This window comes from Artemia franciscana, chromosome 12, assembly GCF_032884065.1.
Source record: "Artemia franciscana chromosome 12, ASM3288406v1, whole genome shotgun sequence".
Taxonomy (NCBI): Eukaryota; Metazoa; Arthropoda; class Branchiopoda; order Anostraca; family Artemiidae; genus Artemia; species Artemia franciscana.
This window is the reverse complement of record NC_088874.1, coordinates 12,432,563-12,445,340: the sequence shown is the minus strand read 5'-3', so window position 1 is coordinate 12,445,340 and position 12,778 is coordinate 12,432,563. Positions and strand designations below refer to the sequence as shown.

The window sequence follows — 12,778 nt, the reverse complement described above, 5'->3', positions numbered from 1 at the left end:
GATCACACTGAATCTTAAATTGGCACAAGAACTGCTGATTACCAATGCAATGAAACGATACGAAGTTTATAAGGTCACCCTGTCTATATACCCTGCATGCCCCCAGGGCATAACTTACAACCCTTGCCCTCAGGGCTGTAGGGGGGAGTTGGCATCCTCAAAGACATAATTTCTGGATCTTTTAATTATGTTGGACAAAATGGCTATCTCAAAATTTTGATTAGATGTGTTTGGGGAAATGGTGGGCGTAGGAGGGAGGTTAGTTGCCCTCCAATCACTTTCGGTTATTAAATAGGGCGCTAGTCCTTTAAATTTCCAACCGAATGAACTCTTTTCGAAGCTTCTAAGACAACAAATGGCCATCTCAAAATTTCTGTCAGATGCATATCAGGAAAATACGTGGTTCAGGAGGGGAATCTACCCTCCAATCAATTTGAATTTTGAAAAGGTTAATAGAACTTCTGATTACCTATCCAATGATTTTTCTCCGAAGTTTATACGATCATTCTTTCTATATATATATATATATATATATATATATATATATATATATATATATATATATATATATATATATATATATATATATATATATATATATATATATATATATATATATATATATATATATATATATATATATATATATATATATATATATATATATACATATATATATATATATATATATATATATATATATATATATATATATATATATATATATATATATATATATATATATATATACATATATACCTTATATGTCCCCAGGACATAACTTACAACCCTTGCGCTGATGGCTTTGTGGGCGTTGTCATCCTCAAAGACATAATTTTCGGATCTTTCAACTACGTTGAACAAAATGGCTATCTCAAAATTTTCTATTGGATGTATTTGGGGAAATGGTGGGCGTAAGAGAGGGGCTAGTTGCCCTCCAATCACTTTTGGCTATTAAAAAGGGTGCTAACCCTTTAAATTTTCAATCGAATGAGCTCTTTTTGAAGTTTCTAAGACAACAAATGGCCATCTCAAAATTTCTGTCAGATGCATATCAGGAAAATACGTGATTCAGGGGAGGATGCCTACCCTCCAATCAATGTGAATCTTGAAAAAGGCAATAGAACTTCTGATTACCTAATCAATGATTCCTCTCCGAAGTTTATACGATCAGTCTTTCTACATATACCTTATATGCCCTCTGGACATAACTTACAACCCTTGCCCTGATGGCTTTTTGGGCGTTGTCATCCTCAAAGACACAATTTTTCTGATCTTTCAACTACGTTGAACAAAATAGCTATCTCAAAATTTTGATTGGATGCGTTTGGGGAAATGATGGATGTGATAGAAGGGTTAGTTAACCTTCAATCCCTTCAAACTATCAAAAGGAGCAACTAGCCCTTTCAATTTCCAATCGAATGAGCTCTTTTGGAAGTTTCTATGACAATAAATGGCCATCTCAAAATTTCTGTCAGATGCATTTCAGGAAAATACGAGGTGTTTTTTTGGGGGGAGGAGCAGGCTCCCTCCGATCACTCTAAACCTCAAATAGGGCACTAAAACTTCGGATTAGCAATCCAATGAGCCCCATCCGAATTTTATGCAATCACCCTTGCTATATAAACCTTATATGCCCCCAGGACATAGCTTATAACCCTTGCCCTGTGGGCTGTGGGGGTTTGTCATCCTCAAGTACATAATTTCCGGCCTTTCAACTATTTTGAACAAAATGCCTATCTTAAAGTTTTGATTGGATTTGTTTGGGGAAATAGTGGGCATGGGAGGTTAGTTGTCCTTCAATCACTTTCGATTATTAGAAAGGGCACTAGCCTCTTTGATTTCCAATTGAATGAGCCCTTTTCGAAGTTTATACGGCAAGGGTCTGGTCAAGTGCCAGATTTAAAATAAAAAAAATAAATAAATAAAACATTGCGTCCAGAATATTTCAAAACATTTGGAAAGTTCAGAAGAAGAATAAAATTTAATTTCTTTCAAATGGCGGGTCTTTTTTCGAATATGTTAAACCTAACTTTTAATTTTAGAGATAGTTCTTCAAAGCCCTCGGCTATATTACGTCTTGATATGACTGGAAGATTTGCCATCAACATACTTGACAACCTAGTTGTGGTTCATCACCAAAGTTCAAAGGTATGTTTTCTGTAATAATGCTTAGATTTCAGCTGTGAGTTATTTTTAATCTTTTCAGTGTCTGATATTTACCTTGAGAATTTGTGTTATAAGGAAAAAAGAGAAATAATTTTTAAAAAAGGAAAAGAAGAAGAAGCTGCGATGATGGAAGAAGGAGAAGAAAAATTATTTGATTAAATAACCGGTGATGAACGTTCTATTGAACACATTTCGTTAGATTAAGTGATATCTGGGTATTGGAGGGGCCTACAAAATTAAAAAAATTGCTAAATGGAGTCAGAATTGGAGTTGGTATGTTGAAAATGTCTGGAGTCTTGGTTGGTGTCGAAGTCCGATATAACTTATAAAATCTAATCGTATGAAGCTTTAAAACAGGGCTGTAGTGTCGGAGTCCTGGAGTCGGAGTTTTAGTATTTTTCTGAATGGAGTCGGAGTCGGTATATTGAAAATACTTTTTGTCTAGTCCAATTTGAATCTCAAAATGCCGAAAAAAAAATTATATTTCACTATTTTACTGTTTTATATACTACTATTTTTTTTTTGTCGATAAAAAATACAGTACAGTTGAACCAATCTCGTACGCAAAATGGGGTCTTCCATTATTTTTCTGAATGGAGTGGGAGACGGTACATTGAAAATGTCTGGAGTCAGAGTTGCAGTCGGTTATAACTTGTCACCAACTTCACAACCCTGATTAAAAGTCATGTTCTTATCCCCCATTTGGGTTTTTCATAGTTTAAAGGCAGAGACAAAGTGTGGTTTTTCTTCCTATAGTTAAGAACTGTACAATTTGTCTCTCTGTTTACTTCTGTTAGTGTCAATAAGATTTACAATTTGAAAATATCCTAAATTTTACAGTATCAATAAGTTTGACTAGAAAAAAAATACAAGAAAGATTGCCTTAAACCAAAAGGATTTATTAGACAATGTTTTTTAATTGCAACTTTTAAACAAACTGTAAGTTACATGTCTAGAGTTTGTATTAAATATGATTTCATTCCTAATTTGAAATAAGAAAAAACATGAAATGGATCAAACAAAGATGTTGAAACAAATAAAAATGGTCGTTTTGATTTCAAAAGTAAAAATAGCTGAAACTAATAGAAATTCTCACTCTTAATTTATAACTTTTAAACTCTGCACAAGGGACCTTTGGAATTAGGGAGTCCCCTAAGTGTTTCCTCTGCAAATTCTATCATTATTAATAATAGGCATTCATGTAGAATATAGAGTTAGAATTAGCATTCAAGGTCTAATCTTTTTTTACTGACGCAAATAAAGAAGTCAAGAGATTTGAATTTGTTTGTGAACGTATCACCAGATTTCAACTTTGTGTCACTTCTTAACTTGGTCGAATACCCTTCTGAGCTTCTGTGTACCCTGAGGTATACTCTTCTGATGGATTGAGATAATGACTCAGTCCTTCTGAGGTTTAGTCTTTTATATAACGGAATAAATCTAGAGGGTAAAACAGTACAAAAAGCAATCTGTTTTAGGCATATAGTTGAAAACCATCACGAAGATATTGAAATAGATTCTTTATTGTAACTGTATTCTTTTTGAAAATAAGATTTAATTATAATGAAAGTTGATAGCTTAAAAGAAAGCTGAACATCGAATTATTATATGGGCTATATATAAGGCCAGATTTTGACAATGTGGAAGCTCTAGCTTGAATAGTTTATCCCTTGTTTATTTTCCCTTGTTTTATCCCTTGTTTATCCCTGGTTTATTTACTGAGAAAAACTATTTTCTTTTTTTTTTTGGTTGCTTACATTTAGTGTAAGTAACCCGTCTAGTTTTTAGTAAAGCGCAAATGAGTATAGTCTTTTCGGGGTTTGAGGGAGGGCAATATCCCTTATTTGTGGTAATTAATGGTCATTTTGGTAATTGTTTCATTAACAATTTTAGACTTTTGATTCATGTGATTTTTCCATAGGTTTATGTAAGTGTTATTTGGAACCTTATCATGTTCGTATTAACGAACATATTGAAATAGATTCTTTATTGTAACTGGATTCTATTTGAAAATGAGATTTAATTGTAATGAAAGTTGATAGCTTAAAAGAAAGTTTAACATAGAATTATTATACGGGCTATGTGTATGGCCAGATTTTGGCAATTTGGGAACTCTAGCTTAAATAGTTTATTCTTTGCCTTATTGGAGCTATTTTTGACTTGCCCTTTTCTAAAATCTACATATTTAAACTGTGAGATATTTTGCTGACATTTGTAAATCTTGAAATTTTATAAGACCTAATTCTTCAAATAAACTAGAATAAAACGAAAACTTCAAATAAACTTTTAAAACTTGAAATAAACTTAAAACTTCAAATAAATCTTCAAACTAGGATACTTGTCTTTTGCTGTTATGATGAGATTATCTTTTAATGAATAGACTATTCTACTATTTTTCTTAAACCTAATTCGTATAAACAAAACTGTAATGAGAAGGGGATCCTATTTTTGGAACTCAATCATGTAGTGCCTGAAATCAAGTTTAGTTTTGATTTATTAAACAGATTAAATATTATTGTTTTTGCCAAAATCCTTGAATTTTAAGTTCGTGAATTCTTTCTTGATAACAATTTGAACCATATCCTGCCTTTAACGAGTACCGGGCTCGTAAGAGGAAGAAAACAATTTTTACATTGTATTTAGGTTTACGTGTCTCAGATTGAAGAAAAATGTTCAGCTAACTTCCTTTTTCTTTGGAAGGCTATTCTTGAAGTTAGGAACTCAAGTAAAGGGAAACCCAGCTTTAATATTTGAGTTTTTTCGGTAATAAATCGTTAGGAACTCAAGTAAAGGGAAACCCAGCTTTAATATTTGAGTTTTTTTCGGTAATAAATCGTTAGGAACTCAAGTAAAGGGAAACCCAGCTTTAATATTTGAGTTTTTTTCGGTAATAAATCGTTAGGAACTCAAGTAAAGGGAAACCCAGCTTTAATATTTGAGTTTTTTTCGGTAATAAATCGTTAGGAACTCAAGTAAAGGGAAACCCAGCTTTAATAGTTGAGTTTTTTTTGGTAATAAATCGCTTTTCTCGTTTTCAACCCTTTAAAAATTCAGAGAAAATGATAATTTCTTAGGGATTTTGTCTAAGGGCTTTGCCACATTTTTTTCCAGAGCCTTTGATGGAAAACAAATTTATGAGTTTTTTGTATATTTTATTATTTTGCAACATCATTTCCTATCACTAACTTGAGATTGCTGTCCTTTTCTAGTCTCTTGGTGGCCGTACTCTTGCTCTCTTTTTGGAATAAAGAGGTTTTAAGCTGATCTCAATAATATTAACTGAAGTTCTTCAAACAGTTTTCTTCACTTAAGATACGTTATCCCCAAAGTAAATGCTTTGTAGTAAACTGAAAGTAAGAAATTTTTTTTTGACTGAAAGTAAAGAGTGACATTAAAACTTAAAACGAACAGAAATTATTCTGTATATGAAAGGCACTGTCCCCTCCTCAGTGCCTTGCTCTCTACGCTGAAGTTTTTATTGTTTTATAAAGTAGAGTTGTGACAAACAGTAATTGTGTAAAATCCTCTAAGTATAACATTTCCCCCTGGAAAATTCACCCCCCAGAAATTTTTCTCCCCAAGGGAGATCCTCCATATAGAAATCCAGACCAAGTAAAACCCCACCCCCCTGCAAAATGTCTGTATACTTCCTAGTTAAAAATACTATATATAAACAATGGGCAAATTTCACAACTTACAGGCCTCTCCCCACGGACTGTGGGGGGTGTTCATTTTACACCTAAAGACAGTTATTTTACGTTTTAACTAGACTGAACAAATGTCTATCTCAAAATCTTGATCCGATAACTTTGGGAAAATAATGGGCGTGGGAGGGGACCCAGTTGCCCTCTAATATTTTTGGTCACATAAAAGAGGCACTATAACTTTAAATTTCCATTCGAATGTACGCTTTCCCGAGCTTTTAGGACCATTGTATCGACACGATCACCGCTGAAAAAAAAAGAAAAAAAAAAAAAAAAAAAAAAAAAAAAACACACATCCATGGCAAAAATACCAAAATTCCGATGACAAAATTTTTCCATATAAGAGCTTGAAACTTCTAACAGTAGGGGGTCTCTGGTGCGCTGAATATGATGACGTGATTTTCATTAAGATTCCTTGAAATTTAGGCGGTGTTTACCCCTTTTTTCAAAAATCAGGCAAACTTTCTTAGGCTCGTACTTCTTGGTGGGTAGTTAAACTCAATGAATGCTATATATTTGGAATCAGCATAATAATCTGATTCTTATGATGCATCTATTGATAATAAAATTCTGTTTTTTAGAGATTCGTTTACTATTGAGCCAAGTCGCTCTTTACTTACAGTTCGTTACCACGAACTGTGTCAAAGGACCAAAGTAAAGGGCCATAAGCAGAGGCCCATTGTATAACAAAAGGTGCCAGAGAAACTGCCCTAAACATTATGCTCTCGGGCCTTAACATTATGCACTCGGGCCATAGGTTAATTTTTTTGTTGCATATTTGGGGGGTATACTTTTCTTTACTTTCTTAAAATACATGTCATAAATTCGTCATTTTTTTATTTGACTCCTTTTGTAGTTGCAGCATTTTCTCCAATTCAAACCAGTATTCCGCTCATTCAAAAAAGAAAGAATTCTTTTACTAGGTTCTACTGATATTTTGGGGCCCCTAGGCTGCAGCAAGGAAATAAGGACGTCGCCATATAAGACATTGTAATTAATGCAAGGAGTATGTTTTTCTCGCTTTGAACGTCAGTGGGCATCAATGCATACTTCATTTCATGTGCTCTTTTGACTTGTCTTTTTTGAACAGTCGTAGGCATAACAGTGTGGATTTGGAATTTGATAACGCAAATTTACAGGAATGTATTTCATTAAAATAATAAAGCGTATCTAAGAGATATTTGCCGATAGCGTTTCGTATGCAAATGTTCACACTATGCTGTGGGAATACAACCCTCCTCTGTCCGATTGAGTTTTTTTTATATTGCTTTGAACTTTGTTTCCTTTTCAATTTTCAGACTTCGGTTTTGTTTGACATCCGATGCAGACCAGAATCTAGAGAAGGAGTAACGCCCACTTTTGCAAAACTAGGCATGCCAAAAACGATTCGAGAATTTTATTTGCCTGCCGCTGACCTGGCACCATTTCCTGCTCCAGAAAGAAGTATGCCAGTTGAAATGTGTAAGCACTCTAACTATTATTAATTTTTCCATCAAAAAGAGAGAAGGAAAAGAAAGGAAACGAAAACTCGAATGTATAAGAAAAAAGATGTGTGGAAAATGAATGGTGTCTTAATTGGATAAAGACAGTAATTTAAGTTAAATTAGCGTCTTCTTGCATTTTCAGAAGTTTTTGAACGTCTATTATTGAGATTTTAAGAGTATATGTGGGTATTTCAGAGTCTTGGAAGCCTACAGTTTAACAAATTCCCGCGTAATGAATTTCAGAAGTTAGGTAAGGGGAAAAACACATTGTCCTTCTGTAAGCACAGTTCGGTGCGAGTTAGTATCCGAGAGAATGGTCTTCAACACAGTATAGTAGTGTGTTTTTGAAAAAAAAGTTTTTTCAACTGAAAGTAAGGAGCTACGTTAAAACGTAAAACGCACAGAAATTATTCTGTATATGAAAGGGGCTGTTCCCTCGTCAACACCCTGCTCTTTATGCTAAAGTTTTTTATTGTTTTAAAAAGTAGAGTTGTAAGAAAAAGTCAAAATTTAGCATAAAGAGCGGGGGGTTGTAGAGGGAACAGTCCCTTTTATATACAGAATAATTTCTGTTCGTTTTAAGTTTAAATGTCGCTCCTTACTTTCAGTTGAGAAAAAACTTATTTTTTTTTGTATTTAGTTTCTGGACGTTTTTGAAGTAATGCACGTTTTGATCTTGGCTCACCACACATGAATAATTAAAAATGGCTTTCTCACAGTTTTGATCGGACAATTTTAAGAAGAAAGGGATGGAGGAGGAGGCCTAGTTGCCCTCCAATTTTTGCTAGGACTTTTTATTTTGTTTACAAGCGTGTTTATTAGTAATAAATATACGTAACTTACGAATTAACTTCCGTAACCAACTTTTATATTCATATATTTTTATTACATATGTGAGCTGGTTCGCCCCCTCGTCAATACCTTGCTGTTTACACTGAAGCTGGAATTTTAACCCAATTCTTTAAGAATGACCCCTAAATCACAAAGGCTGTAGAATAAATAGTTGAAATTACTAAAAATACTCTAGCGTAAAGAGCAAGGTATTGAGAAGGACCCGAACTCCCTCATATATGTAGTAATTTCTGTTCCTTTTAAGTTTTAATGCTGTTCCTTACTTTCAGTTGAAAAAACTTTTTTTTTATTTATTTTCTCATTGTTTTTTCAATGATGCTAGAAAATCCTGTGCCCCCTTCATAGAAGTTCTCTTCCCCCATGATAAATTCGTCCATGGAAAGATCCTTCCACGTAATCCCCTACCCATGACCCCCTCCCCCCCAACGCGAAAAAGTCCCCCTGAAAACATCTCTACACTTTTCAATTAAACATTACTATGTGTAAACAATAGTCAAAGTTTGTAACTTGCAGCCCTCCCCCTCCGGGGGCTGTGGGGGATTAAGTCGTCCACAGAGACATAGTTATTAGTCTTTTCGACAATGCTGAATAAAATGGCTATCACAAAATTTTGATGCGGTGACCTTAGGAAAAAAATGAGCATGGAAAGGGGCCTAGGTGCCTTCCAATTTTCGTTGTCACTTAAAAATGGAACTAGAACTTTTAATTTCTGTTAGAATGAACCCTCTCGCGACAATCAAGGACCACTGAGTCAATACGATCATCCCTAGAAAAAAAAACACAAAAAATAACAAAAAAACAGATAAACACGCATCCGTGATATGTCTTCTGGCAAATAACACAAAATTCCACATTTTGTAGAAAGGAGCATGAAACGTCTACAGTTGGGTTCTCTGATACGCTGAATCTGATGGTGTGGATTTAAGATTCTATGACTTTTAGGGGGCGTTTCTCCCTATTTTCTAAAATAAGGCAAATTTTCTCAGGCTGTTAACTTTTGATTTGAGAAAATAAACTTCATGAAATATATTTATATATTTAAAATCAGCATAAAAATACGATTTTTATGATGTACCTATTAGTACTAAAATTACGTTTTTTCGAGTTTCAGTTACAATTGAGCCGGGTTGCTCCTTACTACAGTTCGTTTCCACGAGCTGCTTGAAAATTAGAGCTAATTATAAAATATTGAAAAAATTTAGTTTGTATTAAATAATTAAGCTTGACTTTAAAAAGCCAGATGGATAGATAAGGGACAAGGGATAAATTGTGGGTCGGGGAGACCAAGAAAAAGATAGACGTAATTTTTTCTCGATGAGTTTTTTTGAATTTCTTAAAACGAGTTCAATACAATAAGGAAAAACACAAGTCAGGTGACCTCTATGTATTGTAAGGAAGTTCAGGTGTCTTATCAAATGAAAGAATGTTTTCGTTTACATTTTTTTCCCCATATTTTTCACACAACTTACTGTTTGAAATCTGGTCAGTCAAAACATCTGGAGAACATCCAACTAATCCTTTTCCGTTTTCCGAATCACCCACGCTTCAGAACCGAACTTGACCTCTGTCATCCTTATAGCTTCCAATTTTGTAATCTTTGTTAGTAGACTTATCCTCACATTCTTCCAAACTTTTTTTCAACTGTGAAAAATACCTACTTATCTATTCTGCTTTTAATATCTTCACTACATCCGCCATTTTTTCATCATAATACTACCCACTTAAGTCAAGCTATCCACTTGACCGAATTTCTCATTACGCAGAAACCGATCTTCACCTTCATATATTTCTGTTCTAAGTGTCTTATTCATTTTTTTCAGACCTATTCTTGCATTTTGAACTCCTCAAAACCTCTATAAAAATCCTTAATTTTTCATCATTTTTATTCTGATCAACAAGGTCAAAGGCTCTTGAGTTCAAACTTTTAATGGAAATTAAAAGCTACTTTTGAATAATTTAAACTATTTACTGTGTTTTTGTTCATGAAACTGATGTAGTAATTTTATATTCTCATAAACTACAAAGACCGAAAATATGGATTGTGATATAAATTAGGAATTATTTCTTATCCTGACTGGTGGGAAGTTATGTTATAGGTAGTTATCGATAGGAGGTTGTATGGTTAGGAACTTGTGGGGTAGAAAGCTGATTGGGAGCCTACTTCATCTTTCTTATTGAAACATTAGAAAGACCTTCTATTGAACCCTGTGGTTCCATGAAACACTGGCTGAGAAACACGCCCTAATAAATAATCAGGATTGCGGCGATGTTCTGAGATAAAAATTACATAAAGTTTTTGGTACTCCACAAAATTAAAGTTTAACTTTACACGAACAAGAACTGTCTTTTTTTTATCGTTTCATAGCGCTGTTTTTTCATGGCATTTTCTATTTTGCGATTAAACGTTTTGGAGATTAAAAAAAAACAACTAATTTTGCCACCTTCGCTGTTGACTGTGAAAATGAATAATGTGTTTAAAATTGCAAAGATGTTACATCGAAACCGTTTACGGACGTATATTCTACTTAAAATAACCTTGAGTATTTTTTCTCTCACCCTGAAGATGCCTCTAGTTGGGTTATTTTTCAACCTGATATCATAATCGATGCTAAACTTGGATGTATGTGGAAGCTGTCACTTCTCCTCGAGCCGTTGGGTAAGTTAGGTCATTTTCATCTCTTCTTTCTAGACGACGTTAGTCTTCGTTATCAGTTTGCAGTTTTTATAGAGATACCTCGGGCTCTCAAGATATGTTTTTGCTCTAAAACAATTGTTCATGAGAAATAAGCTAAGTTCAGGTAATATCAAACAAACTTTTGCGTTTATGAGATACAACATATATATATATATATATATATATATATATATATATATATATATATATATATATATATATATATATATATATATATATATATATATATATATATATATATATAGTAATTTCTCTATTTTTCTGCCCCCTGAGGCTTCTATTCAATATAATTGTTACTTATATGCTAATTTTTTCAACTATAATTTAAAGAAAATTCGATTTAAACAAAATCGAGCCGTCAAGTCAATTTTATTTTAATAGATTAGATGCTCAAGAAGCTTTTCTTCAATCCTAATTGCTAACAGTAATACAAATTTGCCGTCTCCAAACTGCTGAATTTGTGTATAAATACATGAATGGTTTAGTACCTCCAGGGCTAATACGACTCGCCCTCTTTCATTTATCAAAATATTAGCATGCTTATCCAACGTTGTAATCTACACATTTTTGTTTTGTTTCGGGTATTTGCTACAGGCAAAGAGCAGCTGTTTTTCATAAAATAAGTTGGAGCGAAATTGTCGAACACTATTCCTCTGGAAATAAAAGATTATGTTTGAGTTTCATCATTTTGATACGTAATATATGCAAAAAACAAATTCTTTCTAATAATACACATGCAGTGTTTTTTTTTTTTTTTTTTTTTTTTTTTTTTTTTTTTTTTTAAACAAGATCCCCTCGTTTTTGCTGACCTAAGCCATAGTGCCTTTGGTTTAATACTTTGTGACGTATTATGCAGTATGGTGTGATATATATTGTGATATCAGTCAGTGATGGTTCCCTGATATTATTATTTTTTTGGCACTTGCCCGTCGGCCAAGTGTCACATAGCAATCGCAATTTCTCTCCGTCCATCGGTCTGTCTGTCGGTCCTGGTTTTGCTAATTCGGGCACTTCCAAATAACCTACGACGATGAAAGTTGGCAGGCGTATCAGGGACCGTACCAGATTCGAAATAATCTCTTCCCTGATGTGACCATATTTGGGGGGAGGGGAGTGGAGGGACGATTAATTCGGAAAAATTAGAAAAATAAGGTATTTTTAACTTAAGAACGTATGATCATGATGTGTCTCTGAGCACTCATTTTCAGTCTCGAGCGGATCCGGTGACATTGGGAGGAGTTGGAGGGGAAACCCGAAATCTTGGAAAACGATTAGAGTGGAGAGGTCGGGATGAAACTTGGTGGGAAGAGTAAGCACAAGTCCTAGATACGTAATTGAAATAACTGGACCTGATCTGATCTCTTTGGGGGAGTTGGGAGGGGGATTTCCAGTGCTTTGACGTGTTCGGTGCTTCTGGACGTGCTGGGACGACGAAAATTGGTAGGCATGTCAAGGACCTGTAGAAATTGACTATATAACAGTCGTTTCCCTGATTTGACAATCTGGGGGCGGGGGGGCTGGAGGGAGGAGAAATTGTGAAAATCGAGGTTTGTTTATCTTACGAATGGGCGATCGGATCTAAATCGGATCCGATGACATTGGCGAGTGGAGGGGAGAAACGGAAATCTTGGAAAATACTTAGAGTGGAGGGATCGGGATGAAACTTGATGGGAAGCATAAGCACAAGTTCTAGATACGTGATTGACATACCCGGACCGGATCCGATCTCTTTGGGGGCATTGGGGGGATTTCTAATGCTTTGGCGAGTTCTAGAATAAGCACAAGTTTTAGATACGTGATTGATATAACCGGACCGGATCCGATCTCTTTGGGGCAGTTGGGGGTTATTTTTAGTGCGTTGGCGAGTTCGAGAA

The 12,778-nt window shown here is 34.4% G+C and overlaps 1 protein-coding gene across 3 annotated transcripts in view; it reads left to right on the top strand.

Annotated features, from left to right (window-relative positions):
- Window positions 1-12,778, top strand: part of LOC136033700 (regulator of MON1-CCZ1 complex-like) — a 70,646-nt gene that overhangs the window by 30,740 nt on the left and 27,128 nt on the right. For all 3 annotated transcript variants that reach the window (XM_065714549.1, XM_065714550.1, XM_065714551.1), the window contains exons 7-9: window positions 2,046-2,151; window positions 7,172-7,334; window positions 10,773-10,865. In XM_065714549.1, coding sequence (XP_065570621.1) covers window positions 2,046-2,151; window positions 7,172-7,334; window positions 10,773-10,865 — 362 coding nt within the window. The remainder of the gene's footprint in view (window positions 1-2,045; window positions 2,152-7,171; window positions 7,335-10,772; window positions 10,866-12,778) is intronic.